The following is a 22,579-nucleotide window of genomic DNA, read 5'->3' as shown; positions in this document are numbered from 1 at the left end:
TTCATCACACTGAGCATTCAAGTTCACTCTGTTTTCAAGGCTTGACATTGTTTAATATGTAATCTAGATCTATTGGTGATATTTTCAAGTGAATTTTTTGTTTTATTGAATCTTTGATTTCCAAGAATTCTATTTGGTTTCTTGATAGTATCTTTATTGTTTAGCTCATTGTGTTAGCTTTTTGTCACTGTGACCCGAATACCTGGCAAGAACAACTCACAGGAAGAAAAATTTATACTGGCTCATATTGTAGGTTGAATCCATGGTTGCCCTCATTCATTGCTTTGGACCTAAGATGAGGCAGAACATCTTGCTAGCACCTCCAATACAATGCTGAGTAGAAATGGGGAGGATGGACACCCAAGCCTCTTTTCTTAGAGGGAATGCACCTTTCATCATTAAATATGTTAGATGTGGATTTTCTGGTAGATATGATCAGGTTGAAAAAATTTTCCTTTAATTCCTAGTTTTTTTTAAAATAATGGTGTTGGATTTTGTGAATGCTGAGTTAATTGAGAGAGCATGTGTTTTAATTAAAACAATTTTTTTCTGGTACTATTGAACCCAGCGCCATACAGTGGTAGAGTGCCAGATAAGCACTCTACCACTAAGCTACATCCTCAGCCATTTTTGTTTTACTTTGAGACAAAGTTTTGTTAAGTTGCTCAGGCTTATCTCAAAATTGTAAGCCTCCTGCCTTCAGCTCTCAGATAGTGGGATTATAGTGCCACTGTATTCTGTCATTTTTCATAATATTAATAATGTTTTATATTGAATTTTTTTTGGGGGGGAACGAAACAACCTTGCTTCTAAGGTTAAATCTTACGTGTCATAGTAATAATTCTTTGTTCATGTTGTTGGATTCAGTTTGCTAGTATATGGTTGAGGGTTTTTTTCATCCTTATGCTTAAGAGGCATTAGTCTTTAATTTTTTTTTACTTGTGATAGGATATAGCTTTCATATGAAGTATGATAAATAGAGACGGAAGAGAAACAAAATAATCAGTGAGCTAATTTGGGCCTGATGTTTTCTAAGCAAAAGGGGGTTATATCAGACAAATTTTTCAGATCTCTTCTTAGAGTGACCTCCTGTCTATTTAAATTTTCTGCTTGTTGTAGGGTTACTTTTTGCAATTCATGTTTCTGGTAAAAAATTGGTTATTTTATTGATCTAAAAGTTTTTAGCATAATTGATAGTAATCTTTTAAAGTAAATACTTGGTAAGTTTTGTCATTTTTAATTTTAAGTTTTGGGACTCTACCCCTCACCCCTTGGGTGTTTTTTTGATTTTATTTTTGGTCTTGTGGATTGAACCCAGGGCCTTATTGTATATGCTAGGCAAGCACTCTACCACTGAGCTCCACTCCCAGCTTATTCCTTCTTTTATATTTTATATTATTTTCTTCCACTTTATTTAGGCATTTTGTTCTTTCATATATTAAGTCAAACATCTATTTTATGCTTTAGTTAAATAACAGATGATTTTACTTCTGAGTATCAACTGACTACAGTGTAGAAACTTTATTGTGAAATCTTTATAATCACATACTTTGTGATTATAGATGGGTTGCTTATTTGCCCTGGCTAGAACCTCCAACATGCTGAATAGAAGTGGTAAAAGTGAATACCCACCATTTCTCTCTCTCTCAGCCAATGCTAAATAGTTGTTGTTATTATTGTAGCTAGTTAAATTAAGATAGTCCACTTATAGTTTTGGTGTTCCATTTTTAAAGGATGTAAATTGTACATTTTGGGGGATCATCTTTAAGGTTTTCTGGTTCAAAGTCCAAGGTTTTATGAAAAAAGTTGCATTCCCCCCACCCATTTTGAGATACGCCTTTTATCCTATGTCAATATTTTAAATAGCCATCCAAGGAAACACTCTAGTTATAGATCAAAAGCTTTTGAGGGTGTTTGTGACCTCACTAGGCTCAGCTCAGCAACCTTAGCATTGGAATTGGATACTTAATATGCCACTTTGTGCCAAAGTTATGCCTTTTGCAATTTCTTTCCAGGATGGAAATAAAGCAGGATGCACCTGAATATATATTGAGGTAGTAAGTCTTGGATGTGGCCATAATTAAACCTTGTATAGTGCTGCCAATTGTATTCAGTGGAAAGGTCTTTATATCCATAGATCCTTAAGTGGGTGAAAGAAGGTCACAGAATGTTTGGGATGTGTTTCTGATCCAGTTTAGATAGCAGTACACCAAAATGTAGAGGATGAGAAGAAAATGAAAATCTGTTTTCATTTTCAGCATCACACATCAGACCCCAAAATCAGAGTGTGTGTGTGTGTATGTGTGTGTGTGCATGTATTTGACACCATGAAAACTTTCAGTTATTTGGTGATGGGAATTGATGGCTAATGCCCCAGTCTTCTGATCATCAGAGTCTCAATTTGCTTAATTTGCAAATAAATTTCTAAATATTTCCTCAGTGGGAACCTAGTGGGATTGAGCTGTCATTTTGTAGTGATACAGTTCAGGAAGATGCATATCATTGGTGTTCCCTATTTTCTCTCACTGTTCTTGGTCCTCATTTCTGCTTCCTGTGATTGGGGAAAAATCATTTATTTTGGAGGCAAATTCTCAGCCCCTGTCTTTGGGGAAACTCACATTTTAAAATAGATAAATCTGAAAGGGTTTCATTATGAAAATGACATAATTTTGAAGTAAAGTCATTTGCTGGGTCACTTGTATACTTGCCATACTGCTTGTTTCCAACTGTAAATTAGATGTCCTATTTCAACTGCTATAGAATTGTAATTCACATCATTGCCTGTTTTTGTCTGTGGCCTCCCAAGAGAACAGATCAGAATTCATAGAAACCAACCACAAGAAGGGAATCATGTAGCCTGAAGGCTTAGGAGAAAACCTTCTCATCACTTTCCTCTTCTATCTCTGGTACAATCTTCTCCCCTCAAAAGCAGCTCAGGCCTGGACATTTCCAGAAGAAAGGCTTCTGGGGTGTGGACTCTATTTAAAAAATAGAGCTGTGAAAGCATTCAACATTCTCCAATGAGTTATCCCACTTTTTTTTTTAAATGAAACTAATACAGAATAGAATGATAAGGGGTTTAACAATTCCTGACAGATATATACCTAGGTTGTCAGATTCTTGGGAAGTCACTCACTAGTCAGAACATACAACGATTTTTGCTCAGAAGAAAAGCTCACCATGGTAGGGAGCCAGGAAGTATTGAAAAGACCTGTGAGGTGTCCAACTGTAGCAGCCAACACCAAGTCCCATTAATGTGACCTCACAAAACCCAGTGTTCCCTGGCCTCCAGTTGGCCCAAAGCCCAATATATCCACTTTTTTTTTCTCCCAATAAAATGTTGTTGCCTTACCTGCCATGCCTCAGGCATAGGAATCAATGCTTGGGCTACAAAGATGCACAGGACAGATCCTTGACCTTGAGGAGCTGCTTGTTCCTCCCTGAGTAGTCTTGGGCCCCACCATCCTGTGCCCAGTGAGGAACAAGCAGTCCAGCCCAGTGAGATGAGTGTTCTAACAGATGTATGCATGAAGAGCTCTGGGCGCCCTGGGAGGAGGTGTTATCTTCTCATGAGGCTGTGGGAAGGCCTCAGAAAGCGAGGCATGAGTTTAGAAGGAACAGAAGAAGTTTGCTTGGGCAAAGAAGTAGAAAAAAATTATTCCTGGAAAGAGAACTGAAGGCACAGAGACATGAGAAGACCTGGCAGAGCCTGAGAGCCAACAGCTCAGGAGTAGAGGTTGCTAGTGGATGGTGACCTTTGGACAGATTTTTTTCTGGGGCTACAGAGCAGTTCATAAATTTGAGCCACACTTAGAAATGAAGATGTTTTATGAAAAAGTTCAGACTTCCAACTTCTGGTAATTTATTTTCAAATTTGGCCTCTATGCTGGATATTCAGCATAAAGGAAAGTGATTTTCCCATTTTGAATAATCTGTGCCCTTCAGCTGATCACCATGTCCACTCCCAGCCTTGGATTCAGGCACACACATGAGCCTGCAAGCTTCCATTAAGCAGCTGCATTAACTCAGATGGCCTGTGTTACTCTTGGAGGCAACCTCTGAAGCATCACTGGAAATTAGAGAGGGGAGGGAAGATTGGTAGTCAGACTAGCAACTGTGGGAAGCCATTACCACTCCTAGGACTGGAGGGAAAGGTGGAGGGAGTGTTGTTAGGAAGCCTGGCGAGTGCAGGCACTGGGCAACCTGGGCCTCCAGAGCCCTTGTGAGGTCATAGTTACTTCCAGAGACACAGCATTGGAGCAAGGAGGGAATGAGGATGTTGTACCTGCTATCCCATGTCTCCGTTCCTACTGGCTGAACTGGAAGCCACAGGGCAAGTCCACAGGGGCCAGCCTCCAGAACAGGGAGAATGAATTTGAGAGGAGTGAATAACTAGCACATCTTAGCACCTGGGGGGTGGGAAAAGCCAGAAAAGGCCCTCTCCTGAGAGTCCTTCAGGATGGTTAAGCCACAGACTCTAGTGTCCGCAGAAGGCAAGAAAGAAGGGTAGGCAGGGCCTGAGATCTCCTTCCATTTGGGAGGCAATGGGACCCACAAGACAAGAGGCAGGTAGAGGCTCAAATCTGGGTTCACAAAGATTATTCTAGAAGAGCATTGTGGAGGTAGAGGCTTGGAGTTAGTGGAGCCTCTATGGGTCTAGTTTACCAGGGGACCTTTCTGTCCCGGTGGTCAACCTGACTTTGCTTGATTACTTCAGTGTTCAGGAACAGAATAGAAGGCTGCTAAGGCCAGGAGAGGGCTCTGATGATGAAAAGTAGCTTGTACTAAACTAAAATCGACCTCTTTCTCCTAACCCTGCACCTTGAAGCCAGACCGGAAACTTCTTTACCTCTGAGGACAGTTTTTCTCACTCTTCTGGGTCCTTAAACACTTTTTTAAAGCTGATATGCTAGGATCATCACCCTCTGGAGGTGGCCCCACTTGCCACTGACTCTGGAACTATTTCTCCTGACATCCCTCCCCATGTGCCTTTTGCCTTGAACTGAAGGCCCTATGCCTCCCTTGAGCTGGACAATATATTAATGGCATTTAGGATCACACTGGATCTCTGCCCCTAGAATCAGACTGTGCATGCTTGTTTTATCTTGACTCCCTGAGATAAATAGGCAGGAAATAAACAGGCACTGGAGGTTCAGAAAGAACAGTAACACCCAGGGTAAACAGCTGGCAGGGTCTGTATTCATATTCTAGGATTGGTCTCTGGGCCTCCAACAGGCACCCAGGAGCTCTGCAGCCTGGCTATGGGGTTTCTTTTAAAAAGGATGGTGGGAGAGTCATGCTACAGGGGAGGGGAATGTCTGCTTGCTTTATCCTGATAGGACAGTTTCAGTGCTGCTGGCTCTTCACAGCACCATTCTCCTGGGGTGTCCCATGCCTTGATCCCTGTATTGTGCAGGACAGATCAACAGCTGAAGTCCCAGTCCCGAGTTGGTGGAGCAGTCTTTTGAGTATCTCTGTTTCCCTTCCTCTTAGAGGGTTCCCCTGTAGGATATGAGATGGAGGATTTTGTGGCAGCAGGAGTACCTTTGGAACCAGGGCACCCATGCTCCAGGTCTGGTGCTTCCACTGGAGCCAAAGAACTGCCACACTGCCCCTGCATTTCCCTTTTATTCCTAAGTGCAAAATTTGACTCCTGGAAAGCTATGCATGGTTCATTGGTGCATGACCTCAAGAATCTGCTGTGTGGCACTCCTTACAGGACCCTGTTATTTTTTTCCCACGGCACTTCTCTGCCTTAGATGAGTCTACGGAGGCCCAAGCCTCTGTCTTCCCAGGGGCTAACATCTGCTGGATATTAAATATTCTGCTGGGCATGGTGGCACACACCAGTAATCCTATAGCTTAGGAGGCTGAGGCAGGAGGATCACAAGTTCAAAGCCAGCCTCAGCACCTTTGTGAGACCCTATTTCAAAAAAGTGTGTGTGTGTGCATGTGTGCGGGGGGCACTGGGGATGTTGCTCAGTGGTTAAGCACTCCTGGGTTCAAACCCTGGTATAAAAATTTTTTTAATATATAGTATCCTTAAGGGCAGATGAGAATGGGTAACAAGGAACTCTGAGCACCAGGCGTAATGCCTCTTCATGCCACCTACTCTCTGGGGCTTGTTGCATCCTAGAAGGCAGCAGGATTAGATTAGAATCACCATAAGAGATTTTTAAACAATGGCAGGGGTCCATCTTATATATTCAAATTTCTTATTGATCTGGGAGAAGATATATTCTTCTCTGACAATTGGCAAGTTGCTCCCTATTTCTTGGGGCAAAAGACTGTGGCAGAGATCTAGGAGCTTGTTCCAAGTAAGTTCTGTAAAGAGTAAATGTAGAAGAGGGGGTTTCGGGAGACGGGGGAAATAAGCACTGATGTTGGAATTCCAGGTGGCTGCAGGGCAAAGAGCTTTGAGCCGGAGTGGAGGCCAGGCCATAGTTGGACACAAATGCCCCAACACTGTCAGGCAGGAGTCAGGGCACAGAGGCCAGGAAAAATAGAGGTCTAAATCTTGAGGTGGCTGGACCCCAAAGAGTCTAAAACATGGATAGTTTGGTCAGTTTTTTTTCATTTCTGAAAATGACCTGACAAGAACAATTTTAGAGTAGGGAGTTGTATAAACCAAGGTCTCAGTTTATAGATGGCTGACTTCATGGCGCTGGGCCTGAGGGAGGAGGAACATTGTGGAGGGTGTGGAGGGTGTGGAGGACAGCAGCTCAGGACATGGCACTCAGGAAGCAGAGAGAGCGCTCTGCTCACCTGGAATGGATTATATACCCTCAAAGCACACCGCCAGTGACCTACCTCATCCAGTCACACCCCACCTGCCTAGTTACCACCCAGTTAATCCATTCAAGTGGATCAATGCATTTATTACTTCATCTGTAAACTTTCTTGCCTGGCCTTATATACATGAGCTTTTGAGGGAAATCTCATCTCTAAACCACAATAGTGAATTATTTTTCAAATTGTCTAATGCAAGTCAGCTGAATAAATGGGGAAAGGTCTAGCGTTCCTCAAGTCAATGGTACTCAAAGTTCATAGGTACTTTTTACCCCAGGCAGTCCAGTGTACCTGCTTAGGACCAGAGATGGGCAGTGGACACAGGGTCCAGGGGACAGGCAGCCTCAGCAGAAAGAATACTCAGAAGTTGAGTAGAAGCAAATGTGGAGACTAGTGGAGAAATCCACAGTTAGAAATAAGGCCTTTGGGTGTCCTTGAAGGCCGGGATCATGAGAGGAAGATCAAGTAAAGCCAGCTGCTCTCTCCTCTTGAGAGCTGGGTAAAAGCTTTGTTGAGGGACAGAGATGACCAAGGAACTTGGATTGACGTGTTAAACAACTTTAGAGTAGGAGCCTTGGTCCTCTGGGCCTTACTACAAAGAGCTTGAAACTTCTTTCGGACCAAGATTTCACGCTATTCAGCATCCATTTCGCCCTCTGCTTCTTCATGAGCAGCTCATCTGTTGGACATGTGAGGCCCATGCACACATGAGAAGTGCAGAGATCTACCGTGGGGTTTCAGGACCAGGGCTGACGGCTGTAGAATAACTCCTTACAGTCAGATACTGGGCAGTGGGGAGCAGAGCAAGTGGGAATATGATGGAAGATAGACCTGTCTGTTTCTTCTCCTAGGTAGAGCAGAGAAATCATGATAATTCAGTTGTCACTTTCTAATGGTTGTTATATTTGAACCATGAGAGATAAATTTTCACTTTCTCTGCAAAGTTTTTCCTAAAAACATAGCCCTACACTAAAATTTCTACTCTCACTGAGTCTTCTAGTACAGAGGCTCTCATATTTGAGCATGTACCAGAATCACCTGGAGGGCAGAGGGAAGGGGGATACCCCTGGAGTTGAGTAGGTCTGGTCTATGACCTGAAGATTTGCTTTCCTAACAAGTCCTGGGTAATCCTGCTGATCTGGGATCATGCTTTGAGAATCATAGCTACTAATACACACTCTCTACCTTGAAATGATTTATTTGAATTTTGTCAAATATTCCAGAATTATTTTCTTCATGTTAGTCAGTCTTCCCACTCAGAACTCAATTCCTTTGTGACATGGATTGTATGTTATCTATTTTCCTGCACATCAATGAGCACTGTTGGACACCCTATAGATTAAATTACTTATATATTAGGAATATCTTCAGAAAACTTGATTTCTTCAAGCAGAGAGGGATTTGCTATGGTGAATGACAGGATTCCTGCGTTTTACAAACATCATTTACTTTTTTTTTATCTTATCAATGTCCTAATCATGTTAAAGAAAAACTCCAGTCTTGATTTAGGAAAAAAGTGTTCATTCCTTCATCCTTCCAAACAAGGTACAGTACAACTGAACAACAATGCATATTCCTGAAAAAAACACAACCATATCTTATATTGCTCCCTACTCTTTAAGTATAATTCAGATATTAAGGAAAAGAGCTGCTAATCACATTAACACATTACAGGAATCAAAATTACCACACAAAATAAATTAAAACATTAAATATTAACCTTTTCAGTGCAACATATACAGAAGTCAGAGTAATAAGTTCTTAAAAAAAAAAAAACACCAGGTTTGTTGTAATGAAAAGTTGAACATTTCAGTAAATTATTACACTAGGAAGAGGGGCTTCTTTTCAGTACTCGTGTGTGTGTGTGTGTGTGTGTGTGTGTACACAATACTAGGTCTTTTCAGAAAGCCTAAAGTAAGATCAATGGCTAGAGAGAACAGGTCTTAGGTTAGAACGTTAAAAATGAACATGTTTGCTTGTTTCTCTGATGTGCCTCTTGGTTCTGGGCTGGTTGACCATTCTCCCTCCTTGGCTGGACATAAAGGGAGAGAGAGAAATCCCAGAACCTACTAAGGGGTTGGGCCTCGTGAGCAGAGTTAAGGGATCATTGGTCCATCCCTGCCAAATTACCTGGAAAAAGCAACCAGTGGCTCACAAGTCCTGTAAAACCTGGCCGGGAGACAGACTATTTTCCACACTTGCTAAGCACATCCTGCCCTCCCAAGAAATTTCAGTACCATAAATCCTCCTCCCTCACCAATGTGGGTGGATGAATGTCAATCCTTCCTCTTTTTCCTTGCTCAGAAAAAAACGCACCCTAGAGTCTTTGTGCCCACCTCTTCTGCTGGGACAATGGCCACTCCATCCCTTGCTTAGTTCCACCTGTGTCTAGCTGGAGCCCTGTCTTCCAGATAGGAACTGACTGCTTGAGTATCTTTCCAAGTAGAAACTGTTTCCTGCCAGTATATTTAATGTTACAGTCTGTAGAGCAGAGAGTACATCTAGGTTTTGTAAAGGTTTACAGGCCTTTTTTTTTTTTTTTTTTTTTTTTTTAAATGAGGGCTTTTCATGGTCTCCTGATTCACTAGAAACAGCTATGTTCCTCGCTGCAAGATGTGTGATTGCTTACCAGGTCAGGCCTCTGAGATGGTTACCTTTTGAACACTTGGCCTTCTGAAGGGCAAGGAAACAGGAATTCTGCAGAGATGGCAAGTTAAACACATTTTTATGCTAAGAAGAGAACATTTTTTATAGCTAATCAAGGGACTACTATTGCCCGGAAATGGTACAAAAGGTACAATTTGTCATCATTTGACTTCTAAAAGAGAAACTGGCAAAGAATCAAGGGTGTGGACAATGGTCTAATCAGGCCTGCCTCAACCTGACTTCAGCTTCTGACCCTCTTCAGACCTGCTGGTTTACAAAGGACTGACTCAGAAGGCACTTCTGAGGGGTATGTGCATTTGAACCCCATCACTATGAGTGGACAGGCACAGGAACAAGCACTGGCAGCTATGATGGCCGGAACCTGAGAACTGGAACATTCACAGAGGCTAAATCCGAGGTCTTTGTGGGGAACCTCTGCTTCCACCAGCTGTCCATCCTCGCACCTCTGCCAAGTCTCTTGGATGCCAATTACTGATAGTGTCTTTAGGCTGGATATTGGTGCTTCCATCCATTAGGCAAAAAAAAAAAAAAAAAAAAAAAAATTTAAAAAAAGCCCCAAGAAATATTTCCACATGAGTTCATACTCTTTAAAAACAGCCAGACCTCCCAGAGTCTCCAATAGGCCACAAAAGATTGTCTTAACATCAAAGTGACATACTTAGTCTAATTCAGGATCTCGGAATTTCAGGAAGGTCTGTTGAGAAAGCTGAGTAAGAAACCAGTGTCAGTTGATTGGTCTCCGAGCAGGAGGCTACAGTCAGGTCTTGGCCCACTCATCTGCTGCTGTAGGGCTGACCCAATGAACACAATTTGAATCTATTATCTTTAACACTTAAAAAATCTGGAACTGTTCAGGGCAAGCTCTGAACAGACCCAATTTCAGCACTTACTGCTCATGTGTGACATCATTAAATAACCAAAGTTAAGACAGGTGGGATCATTGTCTTGCAAAAAAAAAATCATAGAAATAATAGTCTAAGGAAGTAGTTTTCTGATAGAAACTTCAAACCAACTTGACATGTTAAAAGTCCCTTTCATGATGTGACAAGATAGGTGCACTGAAGGGCTAATAGGTGGGAGTCTTTCCCTTTTCATCGTAGGAGTTTCCTTGCATAGGAGTTCATATATTATTTCATTGCTACTTTGTTTCCAATTTTGTCAGTTTGAAGGGACTCATGCTGGACCGGTGGGTCATAATGTCATCAAGTCTTGGGAGGACAATTTTGCCTCCTCTTGAGCAGAAAGTGAGAGACTTCTTAGTATTTTAGTTAATAAAACTGGCATTCTGAATGGAAGGGAAAGGAAAAACCAATAGGATGTTTCTCCTAATGCTTAAAAATAAATAGGAAAGTTAAACTACTTCTCTTAAACATAAAGCAACAAACCAACCAAGCACAACATAGAAAATAAAGGACTGGTCCCCTTTTATGGATTCAGCCTGAAATGCCCATGGCTTGCTAATGCCCAAGCTGGGCTCATGAGGAAGCTGATGCATTACCAGACAGTAGAGGTTGTATTTACTCTGTGTACACACACAGGCCCTCCTGTCCTCTCCCCACTACAGAGGGGACAGGTCCTTGCTGCTAGATTTGCTAACTTTTCTACCAGAATGTACCCCGGGCATTTACCCATTTTGTGTCTTTAGATATCATGAACTCTGAGCCCCAATTTTTGCTTCTGTCGGAACCCTGTCCTCTGGTTCCATCCCCGAGACTTAGCTGTCTCAAAGAGGCCAGACATTTCTAGTAAGTCTAACTTATCAGTCAGCAACACATACATCATTAATTCTTCTGGAGGGGTTTATGCTCTTTTACATTGACTTAAGAAATTAAAAATCATTATCCATCTAATAAATATGAAATTATCTCCAAGGGTGGCAACAGTATGGGAAGGTCTTCAACATCACATGTGCATGGCAGGTGTCAGGCTGGTTGAGGGCCTTGTGGGCAGAGGACATGCATTTTCTTAAACTTGTCTTCATGTAACAATAAGCCATTTCCTCTTCACCACTTTCTATGCCATGTGAGAAAACAGTAACAACAATAGAATCTCCAGTATTGGGCAGGATTCTGTTGAGGGGAGGTAGCCCATTAAGAAGAAATACAGCCTGGAATCCATGACTGGTGGGAGACTGTTGCACACATCTGGAGTCAGTGACCGCTGTCCACACCCGATGTAGGTAAACAGGAAGGCCACTCCTTTGCCATTATCACTTAACTAGTCTTTAAATTGTGATCCACTGATTTCTTTTCCAGAGCATACCAAGTCCAAGCAGACAGTTCGAGAGAGTTTTGAAGGCCCACAGAAGATGAAAGGCTGCACAGGTGATCACAGGCAAAGTAGGAAAGGTCCTCTGGCAAATCCCAGGCATCCCTGGTGCTGCTGACCTATAGGAGGCTTCTCTCTATCAGGCTGCCACGGTCTACCAGGCCAAACTCCTCCTTGGGGCTCCTCAGACCACTGGCAGGAAGGAAAAACAGGTTAATATGCTGTGGGCCAGACCCAAGCCAAGCTGGGAGGGAGACTTGGAGATGGCATTAGCTAATGTCACCAGGTTCTCTTGAGCAGTTAGGCAGAGTCTCAATCCTGCTGTCTCAACCTCAGGGGAGCAATTTCTGAAATTGTGCTTTCAATGCCAAAGGAAGTCAGAAAGGGTGACAAAGTGAAATGAGTTGTAGCAGAAGAGAAGGGAGGTGGGAAGGTGAATGGACCCTCTCCTTAGTGACTCAATTCAACCTAGCTTGTTCCTCTGAGTGGTGGCTTGGTGGGCAGCTCATACAGCTTAGTGTAAAATGCCTTCCCCCTAAGACCATACAAAAATGGACCCATTGCCGGGTGCAGTGGCTCAGGAGGCTGAGGTGGGAGGATCCCGAGTTCAAAGCCAGTCTCAGCAACAGTGAGGCGCTAAGCAACTCAGTGAGACCCTGTCTCTAAATAAAATACAAGATAGGGCACTCAATCACTGAGCCACATCCCCAGCCCTGAGTTCAATCCCCGGTAACCCCACCCCCCCCAAAAAAGGACTCATTATTTTTCAGTAGATGTTCCCTAAGGGTTTCTTCTGTGGTTGACATAGTCCTCAGCTCCTGAATCCAGCTCAGCCTGGTTAGCTACCTGCCCTGGTTTGTCTGGTGGTTCCTCTGGATGTGTGGAGGGGAGTGCCCTGGTTCAGGGTGAATCACATCTTCAACAGGGTTTGTGTGTAGTACCCCCAGTTCACCCATCCTTTAGGCCCTGGTGGCATGGGTCATCTCGGGGAGAGGGGTTTCACCCTCAGTGGCCATCTCTGATCCATTCCTGGCTCAAAGCTTACTTTCAAAGGTGGGGAGAAAAGTGACATTAAGAAGAAACTTACTGTACCCCATATGACTTCTGAGAGTCAGACAAATGCTATAAATTATGTTTTCTTAAAATGTTTAAACATTTTTATATTGGTGTTAAGAAAAGAATATCCACATTCATTAACTCCATGGATGGTCCCTCAAGGTAGTGGAAGAGGGACTTCAAAAGCCCTGGTCCTCATCTTCAATTTTTTACTTTAATTTTGTGGGACCAAAAAGGCCCTCAGGGGACCCAGTTTAGCCATTGCATTGCAAATCATATTCTCTTGAGGACATACACCCATTAATCCTTAGAATGTTCTTAAGAGCTGTGCACTTCCCAAATCTTAAGTACTTCTCTTACACAATTACTAAGGTTATTGAAAAAAAACCAGGCAAACAAGGCTACTGGTCCTCCAACTCCCTCTACAACAGATTGCCATGAGGTTTAATGAACACATTAGTATCTGCCTTTTTCTCCCTGCCCTCTCTGTGCAACCGGCGCATCTGAAATGCCAACTGTTTCCTACACATCCTTGGTGGATTGGCCTTCAGCAGTTGTCTCCTAACCCCATTACTTCTTCAAAAGGAATTTTGTTATGAGGGACTCGGATGACATAGCATCTCTGGAAAGGCTGTTGATGTGGGTGGGAATTTTCATAGGGTCTGGATAAAGTTTTGACTCCAGGAGTCCAGAGCCAATAATGCTCAGAATAGGGGTCCTGAGCAGCCTATTGGCCTCATATCCAGACATCCAATCTTCATGGATGTTGATGAAAACCATAAGACAATGTTAAACTTAATGGGGAGCACTAGGTCTAAGAGTGTGAAGGTCCTTAGAGAACTTTCACTGGCCAATCTATAATTTGGTATATGCTAATTATGTGCTTTGTGTCAGTACTCATCTGATTTACACAGCAGCATCTTAAGACACAAAAAGGCTCTCTAATATTGACTTGTCGAAGGTCACACAGTAAGATGAAAGAACTCCTTTCTAAGTCAGACACACCTTGGAATGAACCCAAACTGACTTAATAGAATAAAATAGCCTCCCCCCTTCCTGCTTCTTCCTCCTTGGACTTCTGCACCAACCTGGAGAAGGTGGTCATTTCTTCCCACCCAGGAGTGCCTCCTAAATCCCCCACGCAGCCCTCTACCTGTTTCTGAGTGGCAGCAAGCAGTCCTTCCCTTCAGGAGGGCACTGGGCTTCTCGTGCCGGCAGATGAGGGTGCGGCACCACTCACAGTGTTTTCGGACCTGGCAACAGCTGCGAAGGAGGAGAGAAGATGGTGTAAACTGGAGCTCAGTGGGAGGCCTGGCCAGGCAGCTCTGAGTCTCAACTAGCCTCCCCTAGGGTCCTCTAGAAGTTCAGGAACCAGAGGGAGCTAGGAGCCCTTGAAGACTGGTGGCCTTTGGACCTGATGCTGGCCCACAACAAAAGACCAGCACCATTTCTGAAACTCTGGACTCGCCGGGCTACATGGTTGTCAGAGGGGGCTGACCAGCCACCCAGCAGCTTTCTCCATAAAGAACCAGTTGAGAAACTCCATGAATGGAGTGGAATGGCCATTAGGCTTGCGCCCAGTCGCCACCCTCAGGCTGGCGAGGATTCGGGGGGCGGTCATTCACCAGGCATTGCCAGGAGTGAAGCAGGAAACTTGGATGGGCCGAGTTGGCCCATGGAAAGAAAGAATGAGTCATGGATCTCAATGGCTTTGAATCCTCCTCTGAGGACCAAAATTCTCTCGTATTGGAAAATCCAACTTCTCTGTAAACCTGTGTTACCCAGAGTCTGGAAGCATAAGGGTTAAGAAGGCTCCTATCTCCCTCTGTGGGCAGGAATGAGCAGTTTCCAGCGTTAGCAAGCCCAAAGAACTAAGAGCCTGGAACAGGAGCAGGGAGGAAAGTACCAGGACATTCATTACCACCTCCTAGCTCTGGGTTCCACCCCCAGCACCACCGGGGAAAAACAAAATTACCTAGAGCCATTGTCAGCTGTTTTCCTTGGCCTACAAGGAAGGCTCCACTCCCACTCATTATAATATCTTAATGTCTATATAATTAATGTACATGGGCTGGGGGAAGTATCCAAACTGATGTGAGCCCAAAAGCAGATGCTGAAACAAGCCAGTGGCTGTGTCTCTTGCTGCCAGGTGGTATTTTCAGAACCCCACTCCAGCCCCTCTCTGCCCTGCCCTGCCCTGGAATATGAAGCTAGGAAAGTTACTAAGCCCGTGAAACTTTGGGCAGCAGTGCTGAGAAGGGCCCCTGAGACCTTTCTGCCTAAGCTGCTTCTGTCACAGATGGAAAGTGAGAGGTCAGTGTAGTGTGGGGCCGGAGGCCCTCCTGAGCTACAGAGTCTGGGCTGTAACCATGCTGGAAAGAGTTTAAGGCCTTGATTGTAGGTCTAAGCCAGGCAGACTTGCCCTGGTCATTTCCCAGCTAAGGTGTCCCAGGGCAATGGAATCAAGGCATCTAGAGCCCTCTAGCATGGGAGGAGCTGGTCTCGGCCTGGACTGTGTGACTCAGTAATACCCTCTGCCCAGGCAACCATAAGCTTAGTCTCTAGTAGGGACAGGGACAGCAAAGAAGTAGGACTGGCCACTTCTGTGGGAATAAAAGATGGTATCCAGGCATCTAGATTTTTCTTGTCCCCACAGAATCTGAAAAAGTTAGTTTTTAAGTCCCTCTGGAAAGACCCACAGGGGTTCTTAATCTTGTTCATAAGGATAATAACCCTCTTGGCTACAGAAATAGCTAGCTGGCCATGCTTCCCTGGAAGGGTCTCGAGTTGACAGTCTGGGATGTGCCCCACCCAAATCAACGCTGCTTGTCTATTCCCCACAACTGTGCTTTCCCAGGATGCCTGCGAGGGGAATGGATTCTGCCTAGGGAGGAAGGAAAGGCCACCTCAATGCCGACTCTACCCTCCCTCACTTAGTGCTGACTTGGCCCAGGGGAAAGGTGTGAACAGGCCGTGGCTACTGCCAAAAGCTGGGGCTCTAAGAGGCTCCTCATTTGTTGTCAGGAACCAGAGGCATGAGCTTCAGCTGACGGGATAGTACTGGACCAACAAACCAACAGGACGGAGCCTGTTTTTGAGTGCAACCTAGGTGCCTCTAGAGGCGCCTCTAGGCTTCCTGCATTAACATGTAGCTGTGTGTGTGTGTACACTCCAGCTTTGCCACTGTCTGTCTCCACCATGACTCAACCAGCACTGTGCTGACCTGAGAATTCCTTCTGAGAACTCCTCAGAGTTCTTGCTCTCTGACTCAGACTTCAGATATTTCCAGGTAGGAAATCCAGCCTAGTGTTGGGAATACAGCAGAGGGTATTCCCAGGGTCTCTGATTCTGGAGAGCAGTTCCTTGGGTAGAGCAAGCAAATGCCCAAGATGCTCGTGAAAAAGGTTTCTGAGTCTAGGGCTCAGAGTTCTATCCTCCAGATGTTCTAACACAGAAACTGGACTTTGGAGGATGAAGAAGGCAGAGTGGTGGGAAAAAGGGGAGGCTGTGCAGGTCATCCGCATGTAAAAATGGTGACAATGGCCTTTGATGGGACTTTGCAGAAGGCACTTTGCCAATTCCAGAGAGAAAGTGCTTCTACTGCCTAGAGAAGTCGGGGAGCTGTTTCCAGTTCTCTCTGGGGCACTTGTCTATCTCATCACTATCCTCAAGGCTGTACCCAACAGTGGAGAGGGAGTGTGCCTGGACATTGGCTTTGAGCAACATACAGACCCACGACAGGGGCCCCTCCCAGGATGCGCCAGGCCCTTATACAGCTTGGCTGCCATGCTGTGCCAAAAGTTGTCATAGTTCCTCTTAGCTGATGTTACTCATGGTTCATAGCTGTGCTGAGGTGGCCATGGAGCAGAGGTCCCTGGTAGGGCAAGGGACCTGACTTGGGAGCAGCAACTACTCACTGTATCAGCACACATGCAATGATGAGGACAGCCAGGGCCACAATGGAGACCACCACCAACGCAGTAATAGCTTGCTTCTTCTGGCTGGCAGCCACCACGGCCAGGAGGTCTGCGTGCTCACAGCGTGCGCCCACGTACCCAGAATGGCAGCTGTGGAAGAAAGGAACATCAGCACGCTCCTGATGGAAGGTCTTGTTCCCCAGTGTTCAGGGAGGGCCGGGCTGAAGCGACCTAGAACCCCTAGGAAAAGCACAAGGGGCCTTCCAGCCTTTGCTACGGGACAATGGTGTCCCTGCCACAGGCACTGCGTTCTAGGAGTGGGGGGACTGATTCTTATTCCTGAGCAGGAGAGGTACCGCAAAAGCACTACATAATTGTTACTGTGCTAAATCTTGGAATAAAGGCAGCAAATGTGTTTATGACAAGAACTTCATTTTAGCAGTTCATAAAAATCCAGGTTATTTTTAAACCAAATGTTTATTCAGAATTTCGGATGAGAGCAAGAAAATACATTAAAGGAGACATAGGCTGTGCTTAGCCTTTTTAAGTTGATTTAGTCCTACAAGTACTTACTTGCTGGGTGGCCCCGTGTACAGGGGGAACCTAGCACCACTACCTGGTCACTGTAGGACTGACTGAAGTTGCCAGCCTTGTGGTGAACCCTGGTGTCCTCATGACCAACAATACCTGGCCTACGTCCACTCTAGGATCAGGGTGCCTGGAGGCCACATGTGAACTTACTGGTGCCCTCATGAACGTGTGCACTCATGGTGGTGTGTTCCTGCTGTTGAGACTCTTTTGAGTTTCTCTGTCTTTGATCATGACAATAACCACCTCCTGCCTTGCACAAGTAGATCTCATCCCTGGTTCTCCAGGATGTGCTCTAGCCACAAGGAAATCTTGGTCGTCATCTTTTACAGGTATTCTCCCCTTCCCCAAGCATCATTCCTCTCAATAGAGGACTTGGCTCACACACTGGTACCTTTTTTATTATCAGTGAAAATATCTGAACCACCATCTTGATTGGAGTGGGGGGGGGCTTTCTTCCCATAGGGGACTTTTTTGAAGGGTAGCCCCGCATCACATGCTGGATATAAAGTTTGTTTTGCTCTCCACCCAGATATGACAATAATAGCTGAATTTTTTTTAAGTCTGCTTTTTGATTAGCCTGTAACCTTTCCTTGTTCCTTTGAAGAACAAGGAAAACTGAAAGGAAATTAACAGTCTCAGGGCACCTGCCATGGTTCCAGTCTGGTTCCAGGCTGGTCCCAGGGCCGTTACACTTGTGATTCCCTTATTACTTCAGCGCTCCTGGGCAGCCAGGCCAGAAAGGTACTTGGAGTCACAGGATAAACATAGTATGTTTCCCTGGAGCACAGATTTTTGCCCAATTTAACAAAAGTTGAAGCATTTTAATGTTGAAAGAATAGGTATTATATGAGCTTAAGATTTATGAAAAACAAAAGATGTTGAAAAAGTTGCTACTGAAGGCTTCAGCTTGGGGTGCCAGGGCATAAAGGTTTCTGTAACTTATGTAAAGGTAGTCGTTGGTTTAAATTTAAGTGTTGTGCTTTTGTTTTGTTTGCATATTTAATTCTGTATTTGCCTTTCTTGCACCTGCCCTGCTAGGGATATCAGAGGAGTTTGTACCCAGGTCTGTTGACCTGAGTTTGGGTGCTCTCATGTACCATGTAGTTTTGCCTATAAGAGACTGGGGTGAGAATGTCAGAGTTATCACAGATCTGGCTTTTGGCTTAGCCTTATAACCTTGAACAGGTAAAAGAACATTTTAGAGTTCTAATTTAGCAAGGTGCAAAGGGTCTGCAGTGTTTGGTAAAGGGGGAGGCTGAGGAGGGCCCCTAGGATGGGAAATGCCCTGTAGGGCTCTCTACAGACCAGGGAGGGGAGTGCAGACCCTGGATGGTGGAGGGATCTCTGACTTCTCTTGGAAAAGGGTCAGGATCACAGAAATCTTGTTAAGAATACTCTCAGGGTTTGGGGTAGTGGGACAGAGGTGGATTTTGTTTGATTTTTAACAAAACTATGCAAAGACAAATGTGACAGGGGACTCAAGGCTGGGAGGTGACATCTGAGCTGTCGGTGTCTAAAGAAAACTGGGCAAAGGTCCCTCCTCTATCCTGTAATCAAGTTTGTATCCTGTGGCTCCCTACCTTCCAGAGAGGCCCTCTGCATTGTGGGCTTCCTCTATTTGATGTTTGGTGCCCCAACCATGCCAGGGTCCTAATCTACCCCACGGGCCCACTTTTAAATATATGCACTGCACCCAGCAGAGTGATTGGCACCTGGGCACTTGGGATGCAGCACTGCCCTCTATTTGTCAGTGCTAACTCCTCCTGGCCTGGAATATTCTTCTTCGCTTTCTTCCTCAGACTCCAACTCAAAGACCACATTCTCCAAAAACATAATTTAGACACATTCATTGGCCCAGTCCCTCATCTGTCCATTTTCCTACCCCTCCTTTAGTGGCTCTTCCCAACCTCCTTGCTCTTGTGGGGCAGGGCCTGGTACTACAAAGTGCCCTGCTTCTCAGATTCTCTTGGTGAGGAGGATAAGAAAAAAAGTTTAGTAACACCTCCCCCCACCCCCATCACCATTTTTTTTTTTAAGAAACAGTTTGGAAAACTTATTTTTAATATTAGACTTAAATTTATGCTGATGATTTTTGGCATAAGTCACACTAGGAAGGAGAGTCACTTCACTGGGCTGTAAATGACTCATGCTTGACTCAGCTGCTGTCCTCTCCTTTACCCCAGGCATGTACTGGTTCCCATCTGGCTGCACATGAGAATCATCTGGGAAGCGCAGGAAAACCAGGACAAGGCCACACCCCTGGAGACGCTCGTTCAATTGGTCTGGGCACCAAGGCCTGAGACCCACTGAGGTAAAACTACCATTTAAGTGCACGGAATTGAGAACCAAAAAGTTCATCTGCCCGTTTCCCTTTCTCCCTTGCCTCTGAGCATTTTCCTAGGATGGCAGCTGTACAATGGGCTCCCTCATAGCAGATGCTGGGGAAATAGGAGCAGTTGTACCACCCCAATTTAAGAAAATAATCTGAACAAAACTCCTCAGAACATAATCTGAGGAGCTATCTGACAGAGGTAAATGGGAGATGTGTAACTGAACATCTTATGCCACTTGACCATTCTCTCTCTCCTGTCTTGGTCGTTGGTCAAACACAAGGTTCTAGAAAGCTGGTTTGTTTTCATAATTCTGAAAACGAGGCACTGGAATCATATTGAAGCTATGTTCCCATAAAAAGAGCAAAAATAAAGTCAAGTGCAAGAGAAAAAGGAAAGGGCACAGCTGAGGAGGGGCCAGGAGCACATCAGAGCAGCAAGAGGAGCCAGACAGGTGGGTTCCTGGGGCTTTTTGTTTCTGTTGCTGATGAAGTCTGAAGGTTGCTTTGGTGCTTTTTGTAGGAGCAAACACTGTGGCTGTAGGCAAAGAAATACCTTTCTTTTTCCCTCTGCTAAGACATTTTGGATCTTCCCTTTCTACCTGGTTCACGGTACGCTTTTAAAATGTTGAGAGATTGGAAAATACATGTAGAACTGTGTTTTTGAAGATTTAAGAAAAAATTTTCCTCAACCAGAAAAGGAACATTTCCAAGCAAATCGGAAAGCACATAACTATAACAAAGCAGAAAGAAATGCAGCCCTAACCCCACTCATGACAGCCCAAGCCACGTTTCCTTTTATCCTATTTCTATGTCATTTTAAGCATGAATTTCTCATTTAACATCCCTGCAACATTTTACCATCATTACCAAACAGTGCAAAAATCATTTTAAATACACATACTTTATATGTGTAGTTTGCTTCTCCAAACTCTAATCACTCAGATTCCATCACTAATGCCAGGTGATATCTTTGTGCACACATCTTTGTTTGCATTTGAGATTATGTCCTCAGGACAGGATCCCAAAGGTAGGTACAACATGGCACAGACTCTGCAGCCAAATTGTCATGGGTTCTGAGCGCTTTTCCTACTTATTGCCTGTGTGACCTTGAAGGAGTTAGTTAATTTCCCTGGTTCACAGATTGATTGCATCTTTAAAATGCAAAAGTAATAAGACCTATCTCAAAGAGTTATGAAAGTTAAATGAGTTAGGCACTGTTTATTGCACTTTACAAGTGCTGAAAACATCAATAAAAGAATGGGAACATTTTTAGGGCTCTTGAGATATATTATCTTCATAAGCAGTGATGTAGCCTTTGGTGAGAGGCTAGTACACTGCTTATTAGCCAACTCTTTTGGTATAGGTCTCAAGATATCTTAAGTCTTGGATGTGACAGTCCAGGACCAAGTTGAAATGGTTTAGAAATATGTTTTACATTAATTTGCCTTTAACATGGCAAATCCTAATACACATGCCACTGGACCCAGTATACCCACTCCTCCCCCTGCCCTGTGGGATTTCTCCAAGTCCTACCCTCTTCTCCACTCCAGGGCTGGGAGGGTGCTGAATCTGCCTTTGCAGCTTTGATCCAAGGGTCGTGTGGGATGCCTACATGTTTTCTACTCCTTTGAGCAGGACCTTACAATATCCCTGAGATGTGGTGATAGTGCCTAGGGCGGCTGATAGCACAGCATAAGAGTTCAACTGTTTGCTAGGAAACAGGCTTGCTTGGTCCCTTATGCTGTCCTCTAGAGCTTTTATAATGATGACAGAAATGTCTTTATCAGGTGAGTCTAATGCAGTAGCCACTGGCTAGTGTGACGGAGAAACTAAATTCTAATTAAGTCAATTTAAATAGCCCCACATGTCTAGTGGCTCTTGTCTTGGACAGCATTTACTTTTGATAATTACTGTCACTGAGTCCTCATTATGAACCCATAAAGCATTAGCAACCCCATTTAATAAATAAACAAATTCAGGCTTAATAGGGCTAAGTCCCTTGTCTGAGAACTGGGCTGGATTTTAACTTGGGAGTGTCTGACCTCCAAATCCATTCCTTTGACTTCATTAGGGTGCCTAGTGTGACCCTACCTGGTACAGGTGGAGATGGGGAGAGAATGGGGGATAAGCACTTTCTCCAGATCTGTGGATGAGAGGGACACCCTACTGATTAACCCCTGCCCCTTGGCTAGGTGAGAAGATAATAGACCTACATCAAACAGCTCATGTACCAACAGGCACACGGTCACTATCTCCGGGCAGGTGGGCCATTAGTCATGGGCAGCCTGCTGGTGCATCAATGGCCATCAACATGTCTGGAAGTTCAACTATTCCGATTCACTGGAATGTGCTGTGGAATGTTTTCCTTGGCTAGCAGTGGTTTGTTTTCACACTTCGCTGTGGGAAAGTTGTCAGGGAGTTTGGGGGCTGGAGCATTTGGTACAGGTGAGACACTCTGAGCTAGCTGCCTCTGGTTGCCAACACTAGAACCCTTAAAACTTGTCACTGGGGTGGCTTCCGCTGACTGTTTTCTTTTGTTTGAAGGCTTTCACAGGCAGCAGCCCAATAGTTTGAGGAATCCGCCTCAGGGAAAAGTGGTGCCTAACCACCCATGTCTATAGCTTCACTGTCTCTGCACATTTTCTGCTAAGTCTCCACTAGGACAGAAGAACTTCAGCAAGCAGATGGGCAAAGGGAGCCATAAATGTGCGGACAAACAGCCCGGGGCTCAGGTGAAGCATAAATGTTTGAGGATGATTTTTCACTACCTTTGGCCACTTTTGACTATTTTTTTTCATTCTCTCATCTTACAGTACAAGATGTTATTTTTGGGTTTTTCTGGAAACTTAAGGACTTCTTATTAGAAGACGAAGTCTAAAAATGTATATTTTGAAACCATCTTCTTGGCTCACTGTGGGTTCTTTATAATGCTGTGACAGATAGGGCCATACCTCAAGGT

At 44.4% G+C, this 22,579-nt stretch overlaps 1 protein-coding gene and 1 long non-coding RNA gene across 3 annotated transcripts in view; one reads left to right on the top strand and one right to left on the bottom strand.

Moving 5' to 3' along the window:
• The window catches only part of LOC110597829 (uncharacterized), a 169,022-nt gene that overhangs the window by 116,062 nt on the left and 30,381 nt on the right, over nucleotides 1-22,579 (top strand). The window contains exon 5 of the long non-coding RNA XR_013428878.1: nucleotides 19,472-19,599. This is a non-coding gene — a long non-coding RNA (uncharacterized LOC110597829). The remainder of the gene's footprint in view (nucleotides 1-19,471; nucleotides 19,600-22,579) is intronic.
• Tgfa (transforming growth factor alpha) overlaps nucleotides 8,290-22,579 on the bottom strand; it is a 101,361-nt gene continuing 87,071 nt past the window's right edge. For both annotated transcript variants that reach the window (XM_040271227.2, XM_005322123.4), the window contains exons 4-6: nucleotides 16,698-16,847; nucleotides 13,934-14,043; nucleotides 8,290-11,916 (exon numbers count right to left, since the gene is read on the bottom strand). In XM_040271227.2, the coding sequence (XP_040127161.1) occupies nucleotides 11,909-11,916; nucleotides 13,934-14,043; nucleotides 16,698-16,847 (268 nt within the window). In that variant the 3' untranslated portion in view covers nucleotides 8,290-11,908. The remainder of the gene's footprint in view (nucleotides 11,917-13,933; nucleotides 14,044-16,697; nucleotides 16,848-22,579) is intronic.

This window comes from Ictidomys tridecemlineatus, chromosome 12 (assembly GCF_052094955.1).
Source record: "Ictidomys tridecemlineatus isolate mIctTri1 chromosome 12, mIctTri1.hap1, whole genome shotgun sequence".
NCBI classification, from domain to species: domain Eukaryota; kingdom Metazoa; phylum Chordata; class Mammalia; order Rodentia; family Sciuridae; genus Ictidomys; species Ictidomys tridecemlineatus.
This window is presented reverse-complemented; position numbering and strand designations above follow the sequence as displayed.